The 25794-nt window shown below is 47.7% G+C and overlaps 1 protein-coding gene across 1 annotated transcript; it reads left to right on the plus strand.

The window, feature by feature from the left end:
* Positions 1 to 1159: 1159 nt before the first annotated feature.
* On the plus strand, positions 1160 to 7511 carry LOC117534508 (cadherin-24-like; the record flags this gene model as incomplete). The annotated part of the gene is given in 2 exon segments (XM_034198717.1): positions 1160 to 1529; positions 6931 to 7511. Coding segments are annotated over 2 exon segments (841 nt in total), but the record flags the coding sequence as incomplete, so codon positions are not given.
* Positions 7512 to 25794: the final 18283 nt, after the last annotated feature.

Consider the following 25794-nt stretch of genomic DNA (forward strand, 5'->3'; position numbering starts at 1 on the left):
AACAAATAAGGACGTAATGGTCCATCGTCTGGCTCAATATTGTCACCATCGTCGCTTACTGAACCGGATTCAGATTCAGTTCCTAAAACGACATTTTTGTAGGAAAGCCGAGAGGATGTTTCTGACTCGCTATCATCACTGGATACCTCGTACAATCCTTCTTCTTTGTCTGGTATATTTGCCCTTCCACGTTCATTCTGCATAGACGCCATAGTTTGTTATCGTATTTGTAGAGGAAACTTCTGTGTAGCTATGCAGTGGGAGTCACCGACTCAGGAAGGAGACACGGGAAGAGCAGTAGCTTTGATGTCAAACACATGATGGTTTATTTGGAGTTAACGGCCGGAGGATTCACATCACAAGTCCAAGAGTCAGAGGTTCTGACTTCACGGTAGAGTTGCCACGTCAATTCTGGAGAGCCTCTCTCTTGCCAGCCCATCTAACTGGTTTCGCAGAGAGTAAACAACATATTTGAGGAGATAGCCTAAACAGTGTGGGAACACAGAGCTACTTGCCTCGGACACTTATGACCTCGAAGATTTTACTTGGAGTCCACAAATACAGAGAAGGAAGTGTCCCAGTGTACCCACAACACAGACCATCTGTATCCCAGTATTGACCGGTCACAGAATGGGAACAATAACATTATTGGCTAAGCTGCCTGTGTCCTTAAAGAAGGTAAACAGACATCGAGGTTTGTCCTGTATGTTACTAATTGGCGTTTTATGATAATTATTTCCACAACAGTATCGTCTTCCTGAGTTTTCGTCACTTCCGGTTTGGCTGAGTCGAACATTTCGTTACTAAAAAACTTCGGGGAAGCTGCAATAAAGTGCTTCTAACATGCGTAAGGCAATTATTATATGTTTTTAATCAGGTGTGATTGTTTTGGTACGTAATTATGCTTGTATATAAGTTAAAATGAAACTATTTGAGGTTCCATTTCCACTATCCCTTTAAGATATAAAGTGTGTTTGGAGCGTTTTCAGACTTTACAAAAATATAATATTCTGACTTTTTTCAGAATATTCTGATATTTTCAGAAAAAGTCATTGTTTTTTTTCTTCTTCATGAAAATGTCAGACTTCTGACTGTGTGTGTTTCCCCCTTCAGATATTATACCATAACGTGTGTCTGACTTTGTGCCCTCCCCACGCAGATGGTACACTCAGCCGAACCCTGCGAGGTCCCGGACGTACAGCTGGTCCCGCTCCCCCCGCCCCAGCCTGGCCCCCCCCCAGAGGCCCGGCTCGGCCCCCATGTACGGCCGGCTCTGCCTCGGCCTCCACACCCTGCCAGTCCTCAGGGACCACCAGGGAGGGGGGCCGCTGGAGGGGGGGCTCCCACAACTGATCTCCGGGCTCAGCGGGGGGTTCCCGGGGGTCCAGAACCAGAGACCCTTCCAGTCCCTGATCTCTCCTGGGGGGGGCCTGGCTGGTTATGGACCAGACAGGCTGCTGCAGAAGATCCCCGACATAGGAGAGGGGGGGGGGGCTGCTGACCTTCAAGAGGAGCAGGAGCAGACAAAGGTCAGAACACACTGAGGATGTGCAGAAATTATATGAAGCAGAGAGAGGCCAAACAGATCAGAGTCAAGTTCTTACTGTTTCCCAGAGGATGTGGTGTTTCTGTTGGTCCCTGAAGGCAGCATCTCCTTGGTTCTGTTGGTCCCTGAAGGCAGCATCTCCCTGGTTCTGTTGGTCCCTGAAGGCAGCATCTCCTTGGTTCTGTTGGTCCCTGAAGGCAGCATCTCCCTGGTTCTGTTGGTCCCTTAAGGCAGCATCACATTGATTCTGTTGATCCCTGAAGGAAGCATCTCCCTGGTTCTGTTGGTCCCTGAAGGCAGCATCTCCCTGGTTCTGTTGGTTCCTGAAGGCAGCATCTCCCTGGTTCTTTTGGTCCCTGACGGCAGCATCTCCCTGGTTCTGCTGGTCCCTGAAGGCAGCATCTCCCTGGTTATGTTGGTCCCTGAAGGCAGCATCTCCTTGGTTCTTTTGGTCCCTGAAGGCAGCATCTCCCTGGTTCTGTTGGTCCTTTTAGGCAGCATCTCCCTGGTTCTGTTGGTCCCTGTAGGCAGCATCTCCCTGGTTCTGTTGGCCCCTGAAGGCAGCATCTCCTTGGTTCTGTTGGTCCCTGAAGGCAGCATCATCTTGGTTCTTTTGGTCCCTGAAGGCAGCATCCCCTTGGTTCTGTTGGTCCCTGAAGGCAGCATCACCTTGGTTGTTTTGGTCCCTGAAGGCAGCATCTCCTTGGTTCTGTTGGTCCCTGAAGGCAGCATCTCCCTGGTTCTGCTGGTCCCTGAAGGCAGCATATCCCTGGTTCTGTTGGTCCCTGAAGGCAGCATGTCCTTGGTTCTGTTGGTCCCTGAAGGCAGCATCTCCCTGGTTCTGTTGGTTCCTGAAGGCAGCATCTCCCTGGTTCTGTTGGTCCCTGAAGGCAGCATCTCCCTGGTTCTGTTGGTCCCTGAAGGCAGCATCTCCTTGGTTCTGTTGGTCCCTGAAGGCAGCATCACCTTGGTTCTTTTGGTCCCTGAAGGCAGCATCTCCTTGGTTCTGTTGGTCCCTGAAGGCAGCATCTCCCTGCTTCTGTTGGTCCCTGAAGGCAGCATCACCTTGGTTCTGTTGGTCCCTGAAGGCACCATCTCCTTGGTTCTGTTGGTCCCTGAAGGCAGCATCTCCTTATTTGTTTTGGTCCCTGAAGGCAGCATCTCCTTGGTTGTTTTGGTCCCTGAAGGCAGCATCTCCCTGGTTCTGTTGGTCCCTGAAGGCAGCATCTCCTTGGTTCTGTTGGTCCCTGAAGGCAGCATCTCCCTGGTTCTGTTGGTCCCTGAAGGCAGCATCTCCTTGGTTCTGTTGGTCCCTGAAGGCAGCATCTCCCTGGTTTTGTTGGTCCCTTAAGGCAGCATCACCTTGATTCTGTTGATCCCTGAAGGAAGCATCTCCCTGGTTCTGTTGGTCCCTGAAGGCAGCATCTCCGTGGTTCTGTTGGTCCCTGAAGGCAGCATCTCCCTGGTTCTGCTGGTCCCTGAAGGCAGCATCTCCCTGGTTCTGCTGGTCCCTGAAGGCAGCATCTCCCTGGTTCTGTTGGTCCCTGAAGGCAGCATCTCCTTGGTTCTGCTGGTCCCTGAAGGCAGCATCTCCCTGGTTCTGTTGGTCCCTGAAGGCAGCATCTCCCTGGTTCTGTTGGTCCCTGAAGGCAGCATCTCCTTGGTTCTGTTGGTCCCTGAAGGCAGCATCACCTTGGTTCTTTTGGTCCCTGAAGGCAGCATCTCCTTGGTTCTGTTGGTCCGTGAAGGCAGCATCACCTTGGTTGTTTTGGTCCCTGAAGGCAGCATCTCCTTGGTTCTGTTGGTCCCTGAAGGCAGCATCTACCTGGTTCTGTTGGTCCCTGAAGGCAGCATCTCCTTGGTTCTGTTGGTCCCTGAAGGCAGCATCTCCCTGGTTCTGTTGGTCCCTGAAGGCAGCATCTCCTTGGTTCTGTTGGTCCCTGAAGGCAGCATCTCCCTGGTTCTGTTGGTCCCTTAAGGCAGCATCACCTTGATTCTGTTGATCCCTGAAGGAAGCATCTCCCTGGTTCTGTTGGTCCCTGAAGGCAGCATCTCCCTGGTTCTGTTGGTCCCTGAAGGCAGCATCTCCTTGGTTCTTTTGGTCCCTGAAGGCAGCATCTCCTTGGTTCTGTTGGTCCCTGAAGGCAGCATCACCTTGGTTCTTTTGGTCCCTGAAGGCAGCATCTCCTTGGTTCTGTTGGTCCCTGAAGGCAGCATCACCTTGGTTGTTTTGGTCCCTGAAGGCAGCATCTCCTTGGTTCTGTTGGTCCCTGAAGGCAGCATCTCCCTGGTTCTGTTGGTCCCTGAAGGCAGCATCTCCCTGGTTCTGTTGGTCCCTGAAGGCAGCATCTCCTTGGTTCTGTTGGTCCCTGAAGGCAGCATCTCCCTGGTTCTGTTGGTCCCTGAAGGCAGCATCTCCCTGGTTCTGTTGGTCCCTGAAGGCAGCATCTCCCTGGTTCTGTTGGTCCCTGAAGGCAGCATCTCCTTGGTTCTGTTGGTCCCTGAAAGCAGCATCACCTTGGTTCTTTTGGTCCCTGAAGGCAGCATCTCCTTGGTTCTGTTGGTCCCTGAAGGCAGCATCTCCTTGGTTGTTTTGGTCCCTGAAGGCAGCATCTCCTTGGTTGTTTTGGTCCCTGAAGGCAGCATCTCCTTGGTTCTGTTGGTCCCTTAAGGCAGCATCTCTCTGGTTCTGCTGGTCCCTAAAGGCAGCATCTCCTTGGTTCTGTTAGTCCCTGAAGGCAGCATCTCCCTGGTTCTGTTGGTTCCTGAAGGCAGCATCTCCTTGGTTCTGTTGGTCCCTGAAGGCAGCATCACCTTGGTTCTTTTGGTCCCTGAAGGCAGTATCTCCTTGGTTGTTTTGGTCCCTGAAGGCAGCATCTCCCTGGTGCTGTTGGTCCCTGAAGGCAGTATCTCCTTGGTTGTTTTGGTCCCTGAAGGCAGCATCTCCCTGGTTCTGTTGGTCCCTGAAGGCAGCATCTCCTTGGTTCTGTTGGTCCCTGAAGGCAGCATCTCCCTGGTTCTGTTGGTCCCTGAAGGCAGCATCACCTTTGTTGTTTTGGTTCCTGCAGGCAGCATCTCCTTGGTTCTGTTGGTCCCTGAAGGCAGCATCTCCCCAGTTCTGTTGGTCCCTGAAGGCAGCATCTCTCTGGTTCTGTTGGAACCTGAAGGCAGCATCTCCCTGGTTCTGTTGGTCCCTGAAGACAGCATCTCCCTGGTTCTGTTGGTCCCTGAAGGCAGCATCTCCTTGGTTCTGTTGGTCCCTGAAGGCAGCATCTCCCTGGTTCTGTTGGTCCCTGAAGGCAGCATCACCTTGGTTCTGTTGGTCCCTAAAGGCAGCATCTCCTTGGTTCTGTTGGTCCCTGAAGGCAGCATCTCCCTGGTTCTGTTGGTCCCTGAAAGCAGAATCTCCCTGGTTCTGTTGGTCCCTGAAGGCAGCATCTCCCTGGTTCTGTTGGTCCCTGAAGGCAGCATCTCCTTGGTTCTGTTGGTCCCTGAAGGCAGCATCACCTTGGTTCTTTTGGTCCCTGAAGGCAGCATCTCGCTGGTTCTGTTGGTCCCTAAAGGCAGAATCGCCCTGGTTCTGTTGGTCCCTGAAGGCAGCATCACCTTGGTTCTTTTGGTCCCTGAAGGCAGCATCTCCTTGGTTCTGTTGGTCCCTGAAGGCAGCATCTCCTTGGTTCTGTTGGTCCCTGAAGGCAGCATCACCTTGGTTCTGTTGGTCCCTGAAGGCAGCATCTCCTTGGTTCTGTTGGTCCCTGAAGGCAGCATCTCCTTGGTTGTTTTGGTCCCTGAAGGCAGCATCTCCCTGGTGCTGTTGGTCCCTGAAGGCAGTATCTCCTTGGTTGTTTTGGTCCCTGAAGGCAGCATCTCCCTGGTTCTGTTGGTCCCTGAAGGCAGCATCTCCTTGGTTCTGTTGGTCCCTGAAGGCAGCATCTCCCTGGTTCTGTTGGTCCCTGAAGGCAGCATCATCTTTGTTGTTTTGGTCCCTGCAGGCAGCATCTCCTTGGTTCTGTTGGTCCCTGAAGGCAGCATCACCTTGGTTCTGTTGGTCCCTAAAGGCAGCATCTCCTTGGTTCTGTTGGTCCCTGAAGGCAGCATCTCCCTTGTTCTGTTGGTCCCTGAAGGCAGAATCTCCCTGGTTCTGTTGGTCCCTGAAGGCAGCATCTCCCTGGTTCTGTTGGTCCCTGAAGGCAGCATCTCCTTGGTTCTGTTGGTCCCTGAAGGCAGCATCACCTTGGTTCTTTTGGTCCCTGAAGGCAGCATCTCCTTGGTTGTTTTGGTCCCTGAAGGCAGCATCTCCTTGGTTCTGTTGGTCCCTGAAGGCAGCATCACCTTGGTTCTGTTGGTCCCTGAAGGCATCATCTCCTTGGTTCTGTTGGTCCCTGAAGGCAGCATCTCCCTGGTTCTGTTGGTCCCTGAAGGCAGAATCTCCCTGGTTCTGTTGGTCCCTGAAGGCAGCATCTCCTTGGTTCTGTTGGTCCCTGAAGGCAGCATCTCCTTGGTTCTGTTGGTCCCTGAAGGCAGCATCACCTTGGTTCTGTTGGTCCCTGAAGGCAGCATCTCCTTGGTTCTGTTGGTCCCTGAAGGCAGCATCTCCTTGGTTGTTTTGGTCCCTGAAGGCAGCATCTCCTTGGTTGTTTTGGTCCCTGAAGGCAGCATCTCCCTGGTTCTGTTGGTCCTTGAAGGCAGCATCTCCTTGGTTCTTTTGGTCCCTGAAGGCAGCATCTCCTTGGTTGTTTTGGTCCCTGAAGGCAGCATCTCCTTGGTTGTTTTGGTCCCTGAAGGCAGCATCTCCTTGGTTGTTTTGGTCCCTGAAGGCAGCATCTCCCGGTCCAATGGGTTTTCATTTAGACACTTTGTTCTCTTCAGCTTGAATTCACCACAGAGCATAGTTCAGGATAAGAACCACATTGAGAAAGGGCGTATCTGGAGCGCGCAGAGGTCAGAGTTCATACAAAGAGCAAAGAGGCCTCATCACCTTGGTTCTGTTGGTCCCTGAAGGCATCATCTCCTTGGTTCTGTTGGTCCCTGAAGGCATCAACACCTTCACAGAAGAAACCGGGAAAGACATCAATCTGCAGAACAATGGAAACATCAGAGTGAGCTGTGATTGGTCGACCTTTTAGATGCAATGGGGAGAATATCTGAGCCTCCGCACGCCTGTCCCTGCTCGTCTCTGACTCACCAAACCGTCGCCCAACCAAGAAGCCCAAGACGCAGAATGAGCAACGCAGAGAAACATAAAACATGTATTGATAGAAACACGTCTAAGAAACTGTGACGTGTTCTTTAAACATCTCAAATCCAAATCTCTGAATAAGTGTGTCCTATCTGAGCCTCCGTACTGTCCTCCCTGTGTCTGACCCCCCCTCTCTTGTTTACAGATGAATCCAGCAGAGTTGCCCCCCCCCTCCATTGTGACCGTCTGCAGCCTCATGGACTCCCTAAGCTCCACCTCCTCTCAGCGGGGGGGCCGGCGGGGGTCCAATCAGACTCAGATCAGCACCGACTCCTCCATCCGCTCGGAGCCCCCCCCCCTCCGCCCCCCAGCTGCAAAAAGACTCCTACAGCATCGTGGGGTCGCTCAGCGCGAGCCGGGGGGGGGGATCTCTGGGGGGGGGGCAGGCAGTGGGAGCGACGCTACTGAGCATGTGCAGACCGAGGAAGGACCTCCTTCCACCTTTACCTGTGGAGGGAATGCCCCCCCCGCGGCCCCTCCCCATGGAGGAGCTCCTGAACATCCGGTTGGACCAGCTGACCTGCGACCCCTCGCTGCCCCCCTTCGACTCCCTGCAGACCTATCAGTTCGAGGGGCGGGACTCCAGAGCCGAGAGCCTCAGCTCATTGGACAGTGACGGGGGGAATGGGGGGGCGGCGGGGGAGGGGGGGGGAGGCATGGAGGAGCTGAACCAAAAGTTTCAGAGGCTGGTGGAAATCATCCGGGAGAGAGAGGGGGAGACGGGGGTTGAGAGACAGTTTGAGACGGGGGGTGAGACGGGGGGTGAGACGGGGGGTGAGATGTGGGGTGAGACGGGGGGTGAGACGCCTCAGAAACTGAGTGAGGAGAAGGAGCCGCAGAGATGGGACTTCTAGAAACTGTCAGTGCTGCAGATACCGGGACAAACAAGACACTCTTAGAGGTCACTCTCTGAGGTCACTCTCTGAGGACACTCTAAGGACTCTCTGAGGACTCTCTGAGGACACTCTGAGGACACTCTGAGGACACTCTGAGGACACTCTGAGGACTCTCTGAGGACTCTCTGAGGACACTCTCTGAGGACACTCTTAGAGGTCACTCTTAGAGGTCACTCTCTGAGGACATTCTCTGAGGTCACTCTCTGAGGACACTCTCTGAGGACACTCTCTGAGGACACTCTTAGAGGTCACTCTTAGAGGTCACTCTCTGAGGACACTCTCTGAGGTCACTCTCACTCTGAGGACTCTCTGAGGACACTCTCTGAGGACACTCTTGAGGACACTCTCTGAGGACACTCTCTGAGGACACTCTTGAGGACACTCTCTGAGGACACTATCTGAGGACACTCTTAGAGGACACTCTTGAGGACACTCTTGAGGACACTCTCTGAGGACACTATTGAGGACACTCTCTGAGGACACTCTTGAGGACACTCTTGAGGACACTCTGAGGACACTCTGAGGACACTCTCTGAGGACACTCTCTGAGGACACTCTTGAGGACACTCTTGAGGACACTCTCTGAGGACACTCTCTGAGGACACTCTCTGAGGACACTCTCTGAGGACACTCTTGAGGACACTCTCTGAGGACACTCTCTGAGGACACTCTCTGAGGACACTCTTGAGGACACTCTTGAGGACACTCTTGAGGACACTCTCTGAGGACACTCTTGAGGACACTCTCTGAGGACACTCTCTGAGGACACTCTTGAGGACACTCTTGAGGACACTCTTGAGGACACTCTCTGAGGACACTCTTGAGGACACTCTCTGAGGTCACTCTCACTCTGAGGACTCTCTGAGGACACTCTCTGAGGACACTCTTGAGGACACTCTCTGAGGACACTCTCTGAGGACACTCTCTGAGGACACTCTTAGAGGACACTCTTGAGGACACTCTTGAGGACACTCTCTGAGGACACTCTTGAGGACACTCTTGAGGACACTCTTGAGGACACACTGAGGACACTCTGAGGACACTCTGAGGACACTCTCTGAGGACACTCTCTGAGGACACTCTTGAGGACACTCTTGAGGACACTCTCTGAGGACACTCTCTGAGGACACTCTCTGAGGACACTCTTGAGGACACTCTCTGAGGACACTCTCTGAGGACACTCTCTGAGGACACTCTCTGAGGACACTCTCTGAGGACACTCTTGAGGACACTCTCTGAGGACACTCTCTGAGGACACTCTCTGAGGACTCTCTTGAGGACACTCTCTGAGGACACTCTGAGGACACTCTCTGAGGACACTCTTGAGGACACTCTCTGAGGACACTCTCTGAGGACACTCTTGAGGACACTCTCTGAGGACACTCTCTGAGGACACTCTCTGAGGACACTCTTGAGGACACTCTCTGAGGACACTCTCTGAGGACACTCTCTGAGGACACTCTCTGAGGACACTCTCTGAGGACACTCTCTGAGGACACTCTCTGAGGACACTCTTGAGGACACTCTCTGAGGACACTCTCTGAGGACACTCTCTGAGGACACTCTTGAGGACACTCTCTGAGGACACTCTTGAGGACACTCTCTGAGGACACTCTCTGAGGACACTCACTGAGGACACTCTTGAGGACACTCTCTGAGGACACTCTTGAGGACACTCTCTGAGGACACTCTCTGAGGACACTCTTGAGGACACTCTCTGAGGACACTCTTGAGGACACTCTTGAGGACACTCTCTGAGGACACTCTTGAGGACACTCTCTGAGGACACTCTTGAGGACACTCTTGAGGACACTCTTGAGGACACTCTTGAGGACACTCTTGAGGACACTCTCTGAGGACACTCTTGAGGACACTCTCTGAGGACACTCTTGAGGACACTCTCTGAGGACACTCTTGAGGACACTCTCTGAGGACACTCTCTGAGGACACTCTCTGAGGACACTCTTGAGGACACTCTCTGAGGACACTCTCTGAGGACACTCTTGAGGACACTCCCTGAGGACACTCTCTGAGGACACTCTTGAGGACACTCTTGAGGACACTCTTGAGGACACTCTCTGAGGACACTCTTGAGGACACTCTCTGAGGACACTCTCTGAGGACACTCACTGAGGACACTCTCTGAGGACACTCTCTGAGGACACTCTCTGAGGACACTCTTGAGGACACTCTCTGAGGACACTATCTGAGGACACTCTTAGAGGACACTCTTGAGGACACTCTTGAGGACACTCTCTGAGGACACTATTGAGGACACTCTCTGAGGACACTCTTGAGGACACTCTTGAGGACACTCTGAGGACACTCTGAGGACACTCTGAGGACACTCTCTGAGGACACTCTCTGAGGACACTCTTGAGGACACTCTTGAGGACACTCTCTGAGGACACTCTCTGAGGACACTCTCTGAGGACACTCTTGAGGACACTCTCTGAGGACACTCTCTGAGGACACTCTGGACTCTTGAGGACACTCTTGAGGACACTCTTGAGGACACTCTTGAGGACACTCTCTGAGGACACTCTTGAGGACACTCTCTGAGGACACTCTCTGAGGACACTCTTGAGGACACTCTCTGAGGACACTCTCTGAGGTCACTCTCACTCTGAGGACTCTCTGAGGACACTCTCTGAGGACACTCTTGAGGACACTCTCTGAGGACACTCTCTGAGGACACTCTCTGAGGACACTCTTAGAGGACACTCTTGAGGACACTCTTGAGGACACTCTCTGAGGACACTCTTGAGGACACTCTTGAGGACACTCTTGAGGACACACTGAGGACACTCTGAGGACACTCTCTGAGGACACTCTCTGAGGACACTCTTGAGGACACTCTTGAGGACACTCTCTGAGGACACTCTCTGAGGACACTCTCTGAGGACACTCTTGAGGACACTCTCTGAGGACACTCTCTGAGGACACTCTCTGAGGACACTCTTGAGGACACTCTTGAGGACACTCTCTGAGGACACTCTTGAGGACACTCTCTGAGGACACTCTCTGAGGACACTCTCTGCGGACACTCTCTGAGGACACTCTCTGAGGACACTCTTGAGGACACTCTCTGAGGACACTCTCTGAGGACACTCTCTGAGGACACTCTTGAGGACACTCTCTGAGGACACTCTCTGAGGACACTCTTGAGGACACTCTTGAGGACACTCTTGAGGACACTCTCTGAGGACACTCTTGAGGACACTCTCTGAGGACACTCTCTGAGGACACTCTCTGAGGACACTCTCTGAGGACACTCTTGAGGACACTCTCTGAGGACACTCTTGAGGACACTCTCTGAGGACACTCTTTAGGACACTCTTGAGGACACTCTCTGAGGACACTCTTGAGGACACTCTCTGAGGACACTCTTGAGGACACTCTTGAGGACACTCTTGAGGACACTCTTGAGGACACTCTCTGAGGACACTCTTGAGGACACTCTTGAGGACACTCTTGAGGACACTCTTGAGGACACTCTTGAGGACACTCTTGAGGACACTCTTGAGGACACTCTCTGAGGACACTCTTGAGGACACTCTCTGAGTACACTCTTGAGGACACTCTCTGAGGACACTCTTGAGGACACTCTCTGAGGACACTCTCTGAGGACACTCTCTGAGGACACTCTCTGATGACACTCTTGAGGACACTCTCTGAGGACACTCTCTGAGGACACTCTTGAGGACACTCCCTGAGGACACTCTCTGAGGACACTCTTGAGGACACTCTTGAGGACACTCTCTGAGGACACTCTTGAGGACACTCTCTGAGGACACTCTCTGAGGACACTCACTGAGGACACTCACTGAGGACACTCTTGAGGACACTCTCTGAGGACACTCTTTAGGACACTCTCTGAGGACACTCTCTGAGGACACTCTTGAGGACACTCTCTGAGGACACTCTTGAGGACACTCTTGAGGACACTCTTGAGGACACTCTCTGAGGACACTCTTGAGGACACTCTCTGAGGACACTCTTGAGGACACTCTTGAGGACACTCTTGAGGACACTCTCTGAGGACACTCTTGAGGACACTCTCTGAGGACACTCTCTGAGGACACTCACTGAGGACACTCTTGAGGACACTCTCTGAGGACACTCTTTAGGACACTCTCTGAGGACACTCTCTGAGGACACTCTTGAGGACACTCTCTGAGGACACTCTTGAGGACACTCTTGAGGACACTCTTGAGGACACTCTTGAGGACACTCTTGAGGACACTCTCTGAGGACACTCTTGAGGACACTCTCTGAGGACACTCTCTGAGGACACTCACTGAGGACACTCTTGAGGACACTCTCTGAGGACACTCTTTAGGACACTCTCTGAGGACACTCTCTGAGGACACTCTTGAGGACACTCTCTGAGGACACTCTCTGAGGACACTCTTGAGTCAACTCTTGAGGACACTCTTGAGGACACTCTTGAGGACACTCTTGAGTCAACTCTTGAGGACACTCTTGAGGACACTCTCTGAGGACACTCTTGAGGACACTCTCTGAGGACACTCTTGAGGACACTCTTGAGGACACTCTTGAGGACACTCTCTGAGGACACTCTTGAGGACACTCTCTGAGGACACTCTTGAGGACACTCTCTGAGGACACTCTTGAGGACACTCTTGAGGACACTCTTGAGGACACTCTTGAGGACACTCTTGAGGACACTCTTGAGGACACTCTTGAGGACACTCTTGAGGACACTCTCTGAGGACACTCTTGAGGACACTCTTGAGGACACTCTTGAGGACACTCTTGAGGACACTCTTGAGGACACTCTTGAGGACACTCTTGAGGACACTCTTGAGGACACTCTTGAGGACACTCTCTGAGGACACTCTTGAGGACACTCTTGAGGACACTCTTGAGGACACTCTTGAGGACACTCTTGAGGACACTCTTGAGGACACTCTTGAGGACACTCTTGAGGACACTCTCTGAGGACACTCTTGAGGACACTCTCTGAGGACACTCTTGAGGACACTCTTGAGGACACTCTTGAGGACACTCTTGAGGACACTCTTGAGGACACTCTTGAGGACACTCTTGAGCACCACTGATGGCTCTGAAATATCTAAATATATGAGCCATCCAATGAAAAGGATCTGCATCCATATGAACGCTCCACGGTGTTTGCATTATGGATCCGTCACTCCTCACGCTACATTAATAATGCACTCGGCTCTCACAGCTCACGTTATGAAACATTCACTTTTTGAAATATGTATTCTGAGCCCTGAAAGCTGCATTGTTAGAAAATAGGCCTCGTGAAATATAGATCTGAACCGTGATATTTAATATTTATAGTTTAATAGGGCCACGCTTCTGACTACTTCCTGCAGAGACTCCAGGAAGTAGTCATCACTCAATCAATGTTTATTTATAGCCAAATATCACAAATGTTATATTTGTCTCAGTGTGTAGAATATCAGTATGACAATACGATACCCTCTGTCCTTAGACCCTCTGTCCTTAGACCCTCTCTCCTTAGACCCTCTGTCCTTAGACCCTCTGTCCTCAGACCCTCTGTCCTTAGACCCTCTGTCCTCAGACCCTCTGTCCTCAGACCCTCTGTCCTCAGACCCTCTGTCCTTAGACCCTCTGTCCTTAGACCCTCTGTCCTCAGACCCTCTGTCCTCAGACCCTCTGTCCTCAGACCCTCTGTCCTTTGACCCTCTGTCCTCAGACCCTCTGTTCTTATACCCTCTGTCCTTAGACCCTCTGTCCTTAGACCCTCACATCGTACAAGGAATCACTTCCAGAGAAAACCCACAGTTTAAAGGGAAAAATGGGAGAAACCTCAGGGAGAGCAACAGAGGAGGGATCCCTCTCCCAGGACGGACAGACGTGCAATAGATGCCGTGTGTAAATTGAAAAGATAATACATTTGCAACATAGGTAGTCCAAATGTTTGGAAATGCATGTGTGTATAATAGGAAGATGAATCCACGAGGAAATCCATCCAGGACCTATGATCCAGGACCACAGCCACGACTCAAGATCCAGGACACAGGAGCGCAGGATCATCCATGACTCCGGATCCCGGCGTATATAGACACCAAAAAGAAAGACATTTGGGGAAGCTGGGTTAATGGGAACATGAGAGTACACAGGTATAGACAGAGAGAAGGAAGAAGTAAGATGTCCCCCGACAAACTAAGCCTATAGCAGCAAAACTAGGGGCTGAATCTAATCAGCCCTAACTATAAGCTTTATCAAAAAGGAAGGTCTTAAGCGCACTCTTAAAAACGGATAGGGTGTCTGCCGCCCGAACACAAACTGGAAGCTGATTCCACAAATGTGGAGCTTGATAAGAAAAGGCTCTGGCTCCCATTGTACTTTTAGAGACTCTAGGAACAACCAACAACCCTGCATTCTTGGAACGCAATGCCCTAGTAGGACAATAGGGTATAATGAGTTATTTGAGGTAAGATGGCGCCTGCCCATTAAGGGCTTTGTAGGCGAGAAGAAGAATTTTAAATTCTATCCTGTGCAGTCGGATTCTCAAAGCAGTCTCTTCTCCTAAGTCCTTTTGAATTCTCCTATCCACTATCCCTTAACCCTGTGACCTTTCACTCAGAGGTCAAGGGATAGACGTTAGGAGCTGATTTTTGGACTATTCGCCCGCAACCCAGGGCTGCGTCTCACTTCGGTTAAATGGATTCCTTGCGTCCCTCACTTGCGTCGTTTCCCTGCGTCTAGTCCAGGGAAGCATGGAGAGAGGAAACCACGAGAAGCAGGAAATGAGCTTTAAGAGCAATGGGACGTCCTTTCCTCCGGAGCGTCACGTGAAGCGACGTCCGTTTGTGAGAGAAGAAAAAGAGAGATGTTATCTATCAAAACCCAGTTAGATTAACATTCATTGACCACTTTGTGTGTTTGTGTGGATATGTAGCACATTCACATTTTAATAGCACTTAATGACTGACTGAATGCAAATGAGACAATAAATGAAAACGAAAAAAGCGATCATGAAAATGTTTCCAATAAAGTAATTTAAAAAATGTTGACCACTTTGTTGTTCAGATATATCACATGTTTGTAACTGAATGAAACATTAAATGAAACAAAACACGGTATAAAAGTGAGTCTCGTGAGTTTCATGTGTTTTCTTCACTCCGCTGGGAAACGGCTCTCATGTCAAGAAGCATCAGATCAGTGCATGCGCTGCATCGTCCAATCAGTGAGCGATACACAATAAGGGGGCTTTCTTTATATCCACTTCAAAACAGTTTGACACAAATAAAATAACAGGACATTTAAATGTGTAACAGATGTATTCACACACTTTAAAGAGGAGAGGGGGGGCAGTGCAATACTGACACCTACAGGAAGAGATGAGCATTACATCTCTGAAACAAAGACACCACGAAATGGAGACTTGGTTCAGATTTTACACAGAAGTTGAGCTGATGTTTGTTATCTGTTTATAATTCAATTCAATTCAAAACCTTTATTTATCCATTGAGATCAATGATCTCTTTTTCAAGGGAGACCTGCAGCAGTAGGTTCCACAAGAAGACATCAAAACATAAACAACAGAACAACAAAAGGACATCATACAGCAAAATGTACAGGGATTACAATTTACATATTTAACCACATGTACAGGTACCAACAGCAACTGATTGAGTAGCATCCAACCGAGCTTTAAAAACATGTAGTGGTACTAGCTTGGTAATCTTCCATTTTTTTGCAGACTGTTCCAAGTTAGTGGAGCTGCACATCTAAAAGCTTTCTTCCCTAAGACAGTCCTAGCACTTGGCACATTTAATAAAACCACAGCATGCGATCTCAGGCAATAAGTACTTTCAATTCGCAGAGAGATCAGGGAGCAGATATAAGATGGTAGTTTATCCAACATGGCTTTGTAGATGAAAAAGTACCAGTGACTGAGTCTCCATACAGTAAGTGATGACATAACCGCCTTGGTATACAGGGTACAGTGATGAGTCAGTGCTTTACAATTTGTCAAAAATCTCAGTGCACTGTGATAGTGTTTTCACTTATCTTTTTATGTCTTGAGTATATTGTATGTTGAATTATTGGAGAAGCTTAGGACCCAGGGTTAGGTTTAGGGTTAGGATTTTCATTGCCTAAACAACGCTGTTGTGCATACAGTATGTCAATACAACTTGGTATGTTGAATTGAAACTGGTGTATATGTTGTCCAACAGTATAATCAACCAGTGCTGCTATAAGCTGCCATGACGTCTCCCCCTGCCACGGAGCGTCAGGGCATTGGAGATGATGGACAACCTGAATGCCTCTAAATCCATCTGCCCAAAATGCTATGCGAGATGAGGCTCAAGCCACACCTGCAGGAAAAAGTGCATAATAAATAAATCACTAAAAGTCAATATCACTCTGTTATTGCCACTTCTGTTAACAAGGTTACCATTGAATGTCTTAACTTTTAAAAAATGGTTTAAAGGAGTATGTATGAGGAATTATCAGAATACCTTTATTCGTCCCACAGAGAGGAAATGCATATTTGTTACAGCAAGTGAAGAGTCAAATATAGTGGAGGAAATAAGTATTTGATCCCCTTGCAAAACATGTCTTAATACTTGGTGGAGAAACCCTTGTTGGTCAGCACAGAGGTCAGATGCTTCTTGTATTTGGTCACCAGGTTTGTGCACATCTCAGGTCCTTATGGTCAAGAAAATGTCTCCATTTGTGGTGGAGCAAAAATCAATGCAAATTAATCCTTTATTCATTTCCCTGTGAATAATTCAATTCTTTGCACTTTTGTTTGGGGTCCGTGAGCTAAACAAAATCATAAAAAAGTGGAGAATGTGAAAGTTTATTGGCCAGTGGAGGAGAGAGATGACCTCGCTCATCAATGACAAAAGACTCCTTTATGGCTTTGGTGTGAACCCATGACGCAGGCCTATTCCACTCTGACTGACCAGCACCACAGGACATCCATTACGTGCAAAAAATGGTGCCTCAGTAAAACCAACTCTTTTTAGACGCCTAATGGTGGTTAGAAAACCGAAAAAGCCGTAATCTTTGCCCATTCTTTAGTGCACATACTGAGGGTCGGGGTGACGGACTGCAGGCTGTGTGGCAGCCTGTCGAAGATTTATTATAAATGTTTCGTTTACAATACTATTACTATATATGAGAGCAAAAAATAAAACACATTTTCATTTTGTAATGGTTGTTTAATTGAAAACACAACATTCAACACACTTTCATAAAGAACACATTACATTTTACCAAGTTAATGTCGTAGTGCATACAAGGTAATAGACTTAACGATTTGCACTGCTGCTTCTCTCCGCGTTTCATTGACAGTGATCGGTTTATCGTTCAATTCACATTGTAGATGTTTAGGGGTCTCTTGGAAGTAAACAAATGCATTTTTTATATCAGATAAATGCATTAACATCACATGCAAATTATCTATCCTTTCACCCGCAACGATTATCATCTGCTTTGCTTCTTCTTCGGTTTCACCGTTATTAGCTCTGAATGGAATCTTTCTGGGGCTTCTTGTGCTTCTTGTGGTCTGTTGAATACCTGGCGTAGGATTTGTTTAGCTGTAAGGACAGGTACCATATAATTGTCTTCAAAAGCTTTGTCTATGTCGTCACACGTTTTGGCATATCCTTCGATGTAATGACAACCGATACTAGAATAGAGATCCTTCAACAGTCTTTTAATGCATGTTCTGGCACTGACGCCAATTTGGGCAATTCCACAGTATCGTGCTTTTTCTCTCATTATATTGAAGCAAAGCTCTGCCATTGCTTTTGGTATTTGTTCAACACATTCGCAGCAGTCGGTTAGCGGTAGATGATCTATAAGATTATTATGATCCGGTAATGACTCAACAACAACACCATGAGCATCCTCTAGTTGACATTTCTTCACTTTGTTCCTTTTTCTTTTCACCTTCCTTCGTTTTGTCTTTTTGGTTTTCCGTCCTATGGCCCCTTTTCTTTTCATTCGCATTCTGCGTTTGCTTTTCATTTTTCTTCTCCTTTTCATTTTTCTTCGTTTTTCTTTTCTTTTCTGCTAATTGTCGTTTGCGATCTTGGCGAGTGGTATGAGATATACTGTTTCTATAAAGGTTATCTATAATATAATCTTTTAAAGAAAGATATTCTTCATATGTCATGTTATCGTGGTCCTCTTTTGTCCTAAAGACCTTACATGGATATGATATAGAGGAGGGCTCTTCTTCGGGAACATCCTCTCCCCTGCTTTGTAACATCCAGTCATTAAGCCCATATCCGTTATCCTGGTGATAAGAAGGGGAGGCTACATCAGACTTGGTTTTTCTCAGATTCATGGCTACTTTCAACGGTCGTCTTAGTGGGGGTCCTTAGTTTTATATGATTTGCTGAGTGGGATGGGACTTATTGCGTTGAGTGGGAGGAGTCATCTGTAGAAAATACTCTGTTTTATTAGATTCCGTAAAAGCATCTGACTCTTAATGGCAGTTTGTGATTTTTAGGCTATTTCAGTGAAACAAGGCTGTTTTTGAAACATTTGGCAGATTTATGCTTAAATTCTCTGAGAAAGTTACTGAAGGATACACTTTTGTGTATAAAAGCTGAAAAGTAGATAATGAAGTACTTTGTGTCCGTAGATTTCATTAAGAATCTGACTCTTAATGGTCCTCTCTAAATTTGATTCAGGGTTTGTTTGAAATGATTTGTGCTTTGTGTGTACAGACACACAGAAAAACACTGAAAAACACAAAAAGAAGGACTGTAATACACATGTATCAGACACGCCCCCTTGCTATAATGAAGACAACAGTTTTTAAATGAAAAAAAACACTTTTTTATTTTTTCACACAAAAATCAAATAGTTATACTGATTGCAACATCCGCAGGACCGTCTCCAGCTTAGAGTTGCCCATATGACTGGAGATATCGTGATGGAGTTTTTTCACTTCAGTCAGAATATTCATGTGTATGCTGCTTTCTGCACAGAGATGCATTACATCTACAAACAGAGCATACACTGAGAGCACATGATACACTTTTGATGTTTGTTTCATTTCTGAGATAATGTTACAGAATGTTTCGGAAAATGAAGATTCCAGGACCACTTTAAATGTTTCGTTTACAATCGTTTCCCAATGACCCGGAATAGTACTGCCAGAACGAACGATATCCAAAATGTCTTCCAGTTTACAAACTTCAGCCATTCTGTTTACACAGGGGTCACTACTCGTTCTGTTTTCAATCGTCCTCATCACCACACTTATTAAAAGGGTATTGACTACATTCTGATCAATATATACAGAGCGTTTTGCATAGTAGTTTCCCATTTTTATTTTACTTTAAAGAAAAAAGTCAATGTATCGAACAAGTCCCTGGCTTCAGTCAACTGCTGGTTATTAGTCTTCTTCTTCTCCCCCCACTCGGCATGGATCTTTTCAAGTCTCTCCTTGAGGCGTCTGCAGTTTTTGAGATTGAGACTTTTTACAGACACTCTGCAGATTTATGTGTAATTCTCTCACAAAGGAAACAGTAAGTCTCTTACTTTTTTTTATATGTATGACAACTTACAACTGGTAGAAAGTTAAATACTTTTTCTGACCAGATTTTCTTTAAGACTGTGACTCTTAACCCACCATCCCCCCGATAGCCAAACATACTCACCCCCTTTTCAACGCCCTCCCCCCAGCAGCTCAGGTGTGAAACCCCCCTACAGAATGTCAGTCCCTGTGTAAAACTTTTTAGTGACCCTCTGCAGATTTGTGTGTAATTCTCTCACAAAAGGAACTGTAAGATACACTTTTTATGTATGCAAAACCTTAAACATTTCTGAAAATAAAATACTTTTATCTGAATACATTTTCTTTAGAGGCACTTTTTGATTTTAACACTATTTCAATGGAGCAATCCAGTTTTGTTGACATCAATGCTTTATTCTCTTTTCTTGTGTTACTAAGATACTTTTAGTTACACTTTAATGGATGCAAACCTTTTTAACCGGGTAAAATATTCATTAATTTGTAAGGAATTTGTTTTCTTTATGTTTGTGATTTTAACACTGTTTCGATGAAACACAGCAGTCTTGATAACTTGACATGACTAACATTACTTTTCTAAAATATATGTTTTTTAGAAGCGTTACTTTGATTTCAAGGCTGTGATGGCGAGAGTTTAACAGTCAATGGCATCAAGATGGTGCTCAAGAAGGACATTGTCACCACCAATGGTGTCATCCACCTTAATGATCAAGTGCTCATGCCAGACTCAGGTTAGACTTGCACATTTTCCCCTTATTAATGATTACCCGATTTACTACATTAATACATATATTGTTTTTCTGTAATCCATATTTTTAATGGTGTTTAAATTCCCTTTGTGCCTCAAGCTAAACAGGTGATGGAACTGGTTGGAAGTTCCCAGTCAACCTTTGGAGACATGGTGTCTGAGCTAGGCCTTTCTGCTTCCATGCAATCTGCCGCTGAGTACACTTTGCTTGCCCCCCTCAACACTGTGTTCAATGGTGAGTAACATACTGGTGATTCAATATTTAGTTGGTGGCTGAAGACAAAGCCTGGGTCCATTCTCTAGACTCTATTCTAGTCACATTCTGGAATAATTGGTGATATTTAGATTTGTTTTGTATTTACCCCTCATGTGCTGAGTCATTAGTCAATATGTGTAAATTTTTGGAGCTTTAGGGAAACTATACATTTATTGGCACACTGCAGAAGCTTTATGCCATGACACAGCAAGTGTCCACTCCCCCCGAGAACATTCCTGGACTTCACCCAAAGGGAGTAGAGATGATTTGTTTTTGCATTAAGAACGACAGAGAAAATTTCTCTTTTAAATGGTTTTAAATGGGTCCCACAAAGTTTCCCAATGACCCGGATTAGTACTGCCAGAACGAACAATATCCAAAATGTCTAACTACTAATTATTGTCGTCTTTCTTGAAACTGACGTGCTGTCCGTTTTACAAAACAAGTTATGTTTTCTGCTTCTTCATCCTCTGAATTTTCCTCCCCCGTCCCTCTTCCTTCACCCCTCACAACAACAAATCAAGGTGGATCTGTGAAATGAAACACCTCTTCCCAAAGCGTGACTTCCCTATTGAGGGCAGTAGGGTCTAAATCGATTGGCCAGATATACTAACATGCAGAACGTACGGTATGTTTGAAAAAAGACTAACCATTTATCCAGTTCAAGCTGTCTTTAAGATGTGACATCGCGCTCTGACTATTTCCCGTAAAATCGTGACAAACTATTACTTATTCTTAAATTTGATCTCTTGCTGCATGGTTGAAAATGATAGATGAAAAATAACTTTTTTTAAAAGAGTCAAGTTTTTCAAGATCAGATACAGGTCAAGAAAATGCATAGAGGAGGTATGGTGCTGGCTCATTAGCCCTCTCACTCTTCTTAGAATGATCCTGTGCAATTATAGTTAATACAAGTAATTACACATTAGTTCACAAATCCATACAACTAAAAGAGAATACCCTTAGGTATCACTATTAAAACCTAAATAAGATCTTTTGAAAATAACCTCTTTGCAAAACAGATACTTCTTTAGCAGTTTCACAAAAACTTGAAAAGAAACATCCTTAGCCAGCACACACCATTTAAAACAAACCCTGAATCAAATCTAGAGGTGTCTCGCAGATTACACCCATATCAAGACGTCTCTTTGTCATTTCTCTCGACTTGAAAAATATTGAAGAGTGACAAAGACTACTGGCTCTTATTTATCCAACCCCCATAACGGGAGAGGGGTGAGGGGCGGGGGAAGTGTGTGTGTGTGTGTGTGTGTGTGTGTGTGTGTGTGTGTGTGTGTGTGTGTGTTCCCCCTCCCCTCGCCCGCCATTTGACTGTAGAGGATGTCGGGGGGTTTTATGATTTCTCTCAAACTTGTCCTGACTTGTCTTCAGACATGTCCAGACTGTTCACAAAACTTTTCACGGAACTCTTTAGAGGTGAGAGAAGGTTAGAAAGATTGACATTACTTTTTTAAAATATATGGTTGCTATATTTCATGTTATTTGCAAGTATTTTTAAGTTACAGTCAATACTGTATACAGGATTAGAGGGCACAGGAAGTGGTTAGGAGGCGGGACATTGATCCTATGCATACTAATGTGATTGATTCATTTAAAAAAATATTTTGTAAAACCGGTAGGGGCAGCATTTTATTTTTCTCATGGTTGCTAAATTTCATGTTATTTTATTTTGAAAACCGGAAGTGGGGGCGACCGGTAGGGGCAGCATTTTTATTTTTCTCATTTTTAAATTATTTTCATATTTTTATTTTGAAAACCGGAAGTGGGGGCGGGACATCCACCGTAAGGGGGCGGGGCTTATGGGGGCGGGACTTCCGGCGAAAGGGGAGGGACTTAGATGTGTGACCTGTCACTTTCTATGCATACTAATGAGACGAAAGTGGCATGAGTATAACTACTGAGGAGGCTCTCTGGAGGAGCTCTAACCAAGGAGAGAGGAGAGAGGAGGCTCTCTGGAGGAGCTCTAACCAAGGAGAGAGGAGAGAGGAGGCTCTCTGGAGGAGCTCTAACCAAGGAGAGAGGAGAGAGGAGAGAGGAGGCTCTCTGGAGGAGCTCTCTGGAGGAGCTCTAACCAAGGAGAGAGGAGAGAGGAGGCTCTCTGGAGGAGCTCTAACCGAGGAGAGAGGAGAGAGGAGAGAGGAGGCTCTCTGGAGGAGCTCTAACCGAGGATACACTGATGGCTCCTCCTCGGCTCCTCCGTCGATGCATTTCCGGGAACAGAGATGTTTCAAAGAGTCGTGACGCACGGCCGGACTGATCTCAGCCAATCACAGCTCTGCATGTATCCCCTGGATATTATTGTAGTAACTGCTCTCAGGGTGAGGCGATGTTTCCAGAGAGAACAGCTGAGAGGTCCGTGCAGAAAGCAGAGCAGTGTGTATCATAGATATCACTCAGTAGAACAGCTGAGAGGTCCGTGCAGAAAGCAGAGCAGTGTGTATCATAGATATCACTCAGTAGAACAGCTGAGAGGTCCGTGCAGAAAGCAGAGCAGTGTGTATCATAGATATCACTCAGTAGAACAGCTGAGAGGTCCGTGCAGAAAGCAGAGCAGTGTGTATCATAGATATCACTCAGTAGAACAGCTGAGAGGTCCGTGCAGAAAGCAGAGCAGTGTGTATCATAGATATCACTCAGTAGAACAGCTGAGAGGTCCGTGCAGAAAGCAGAGCAGTGTGTATCATAGATATCACTCAGTAGAACAGCTGAGAGGTCCGTGCAGAAAGCAGAGCAGTGTGTATCATAGATATCACTCAGTAGAACAGGCCGACTCTCTTTGCTTTAGTTTAGTAGATATCTACAAACAAAGAGTCCAGATGTTTCTAAGAGCATTTAGTGCTTCACAAAATAAAATACACAACAGCTGCAGCCTGAGGATGCTTTAGGAGCTGCAGGTGTGTGTGTGTGTGTGTGTGTGGTACAGTGCGTAGGTGTGTGTGGTACAGTGCGTAGGTGTGTGTGGTACAGTGTGTAGGTGTGTGTGGTACAGTGCGTAGGTGTGTGTGGTACAGTGTGTAGGTGTGTGTGGTACAGTGCGTAGGTGTGTGTGGTACAGTGCGTAGGTGTGTGTGGTACAGTGCGTAGGTGTGTGTGGTACAGTGTGTAGGTGTGTGGTACAGTGCGTAGGTGTGTGTGGTACAGTGTGTAGGTGTGTGGTACAGTGCGTAGGTGTGTGTGGTACAGTGCGTAGGTGTGTGTGGTACAGTGCGTAGGTGTGTGTGGTACAGTGCGTAGGTGTGTGTGGTACAGTGCGTAGGTGTGTGTGGTACAGTGCGTAGGTGTGTGTGGTACAGTGCGTAGGTGTGTGTGGTACAGTGCGTAGGTGTGTGTGGTACAGTGTGTAGGTGTGTGTGGTACAGTGTGTAGGTGTGTGGTACAGTGCGTAGGTGGGTGTGGTACAGTGTGTAGGTGTGTGTGGTACAGTGTGTAGGTGTGTGTGGTACAGTGCATAGGTGTGTGTGGTACAGTGTGTAGGTGTGTGTGGTACAGTGTGTAGGTGTGTGTGGTACAGTGCGTAGATGCAGCGGACAGACAGGTCTCAGTTGGTTTGGTGTCATTTTAGGAATGCTTTCGACCCGACATGACGTTGTTCATCACCATCAATTATAGTTTCATTAAAATGTGTAATTTAGGCATTACAACTTCTCATACAGAGGAGCTCTTGATGCTCCATGACCTCTGAGTGTGTAACATCACATGAATAAGATGACCCCTACATCTGAAGACTAAAGAAACATGCATGAACTAGTTTAGCTAAAAGCTAATTGGCCTAGCTTAGCAGCGTAGCGGTTATTAGCATCTCTGATTCCACTTTCTATCGGGACGTTTCTCTCCAACTGATCTTTAGAACCTGAGTAGAGATGCAGAACATTCGGCACACTGACACCGGTCCCGTCCTTCATGCTCCAGGTTCACTTCCTGAATGCTGAAGGAAGCAGAGCTGGAGTTTGGGACTCTCTGAAGGAACTGGAAGGCTTCTCCAGGAGGAACGTTGTGTTAGAAAACAGCTGTTGAGGTTAATGCAGAACAGCTGATGCCGACCTCTGACCCCAGGTTGCCTCAGCAGCACGATACATGGACATGCTAGGCTTCGGGAGTCCGTCTGATAGATACAACACAACTAAATATATCATCGCTATCACAGCCTTTTTGATTGTCTTTTTTTAAATCAAATCAAATCAAGTTTTATTTATATAGCACATTTATAAACTATGTTTGGTGGAGCCAAAGTGCTGTAGATAAAATAAAAATAGCCTACAGTAGAGACACTTTACAGCAAATGCAACAGCACAGATTGTTCAGAGTATCTGTGTGAGGAAAAAAGCCTTTGTGTGTCTTTGAAAAATGTTAGAAAGTGGAAAGAAAGGAGCCATTAATATCATTTCATCACCTCCAGGCTGGCTCATCATCAAAGACCCTTCAATGGATCCCAGATGCAGGTCTGTTGGTGGATCCCAGATGCAGGTCTGTTGGTGGATCCCAGATGCAGGTCTGTTGGTGGATCCCAGAGTGCAGGTCTGTTGGTGGATCCCAGATGCAGGTCTGTTGGTGGATCCCAGAGTGCAGGTCTGTTGGTGGATCCCAGATGAAGGTCTGTTGGTGGATACCAGATGCAGGTCTGTTGGTGGATCCCAGATGCAGGTCTGTTGGTGGATACCAGATGCAGGTCTGTTGGTGGATCCCAGATGCAGGTCTGTTGGTGGATCCCAGATGCAGGTCTGTTGGTGGATCCCAGAGTGCAGGTCTGTTGGTGGATCCCAGATGCAGGTCTGTTGGTGGATCCCAGATGCAGGTCTGTTGGTGGATCCCAGAGTGCAGGTCTGTTGGTGGATCCCAGATGCAGGTCTGTTGGTGGATCCCAGATGCAGGTCTGTTGGTGGATCCCAGATGCAGGTTTGTTGGTGGATCCCAGAGTGCAGGTATGTTGGTGGATCCCAGATGCAGGTCTGTTGGTGGATTCCAGATGCAGGTCTGTTGGTGGATCCCAGATGCAGGTCTGTTGGTGGATCCCAGATGCAGGTCTGTTGGTGGATCCCAGAGTGCAGGTCTGTTGGTGGATCCCAGAGTGCAGGTCTGTTGGTGGATCCCAGAGTGCAGGTCTGTTGGTGGATCCCAGATGCAGGTCTGTTGGTGGATCCCAGATGCAGGTCTGTTGGTGGATCCCAGATCCCAGTGTTCTACCCGTCGTGTCATTAGAGGCTTCTCAATACTCAAATTTCCCCTCCTCGACTCCTCGGTCCTCGGTCCTCCGGTAGTGACCCGGAAATGAATTTCAGCGCGCCATTTTGAAGGACGTCTCATTTCTCTAAATGCACACCGAGGACCGAGCATCGAGCGTCGAGGAGGCTCTGGAGGAGCTATAACCGAGGATACACTGATGGTTCCTCCACGGCTCCTCCACGGATGCATTTCCGGGAACGGTTGAGGCGTGACGCACGGCCGGACTTATCTCAGCCAATGACAGCTATGCATGCATCCCCTGGATATTATTTTAGAAACTGCTTTCATCGCGTCGCGATGTTTCCAGAGAGAAAAGCTGTGAGGTCCGTGCAGAAAGCAGAGCAGTG

Source organism: Gymnodraco acuticeps, unplaced genomic scaffold, assembly GCF_902827175.1.
Source record: "Gymnodraco acuticeps unplaced genomic scaffold, fGymAcu1.1, whole genome shotgun sequence".
Lineage (NCBI taxonomy): Eukaryota > Metazoa > Chordata > Actinopteri > Perciformes > Bathydraconidae > Gymnodraco > Gymnodraco acuticeps.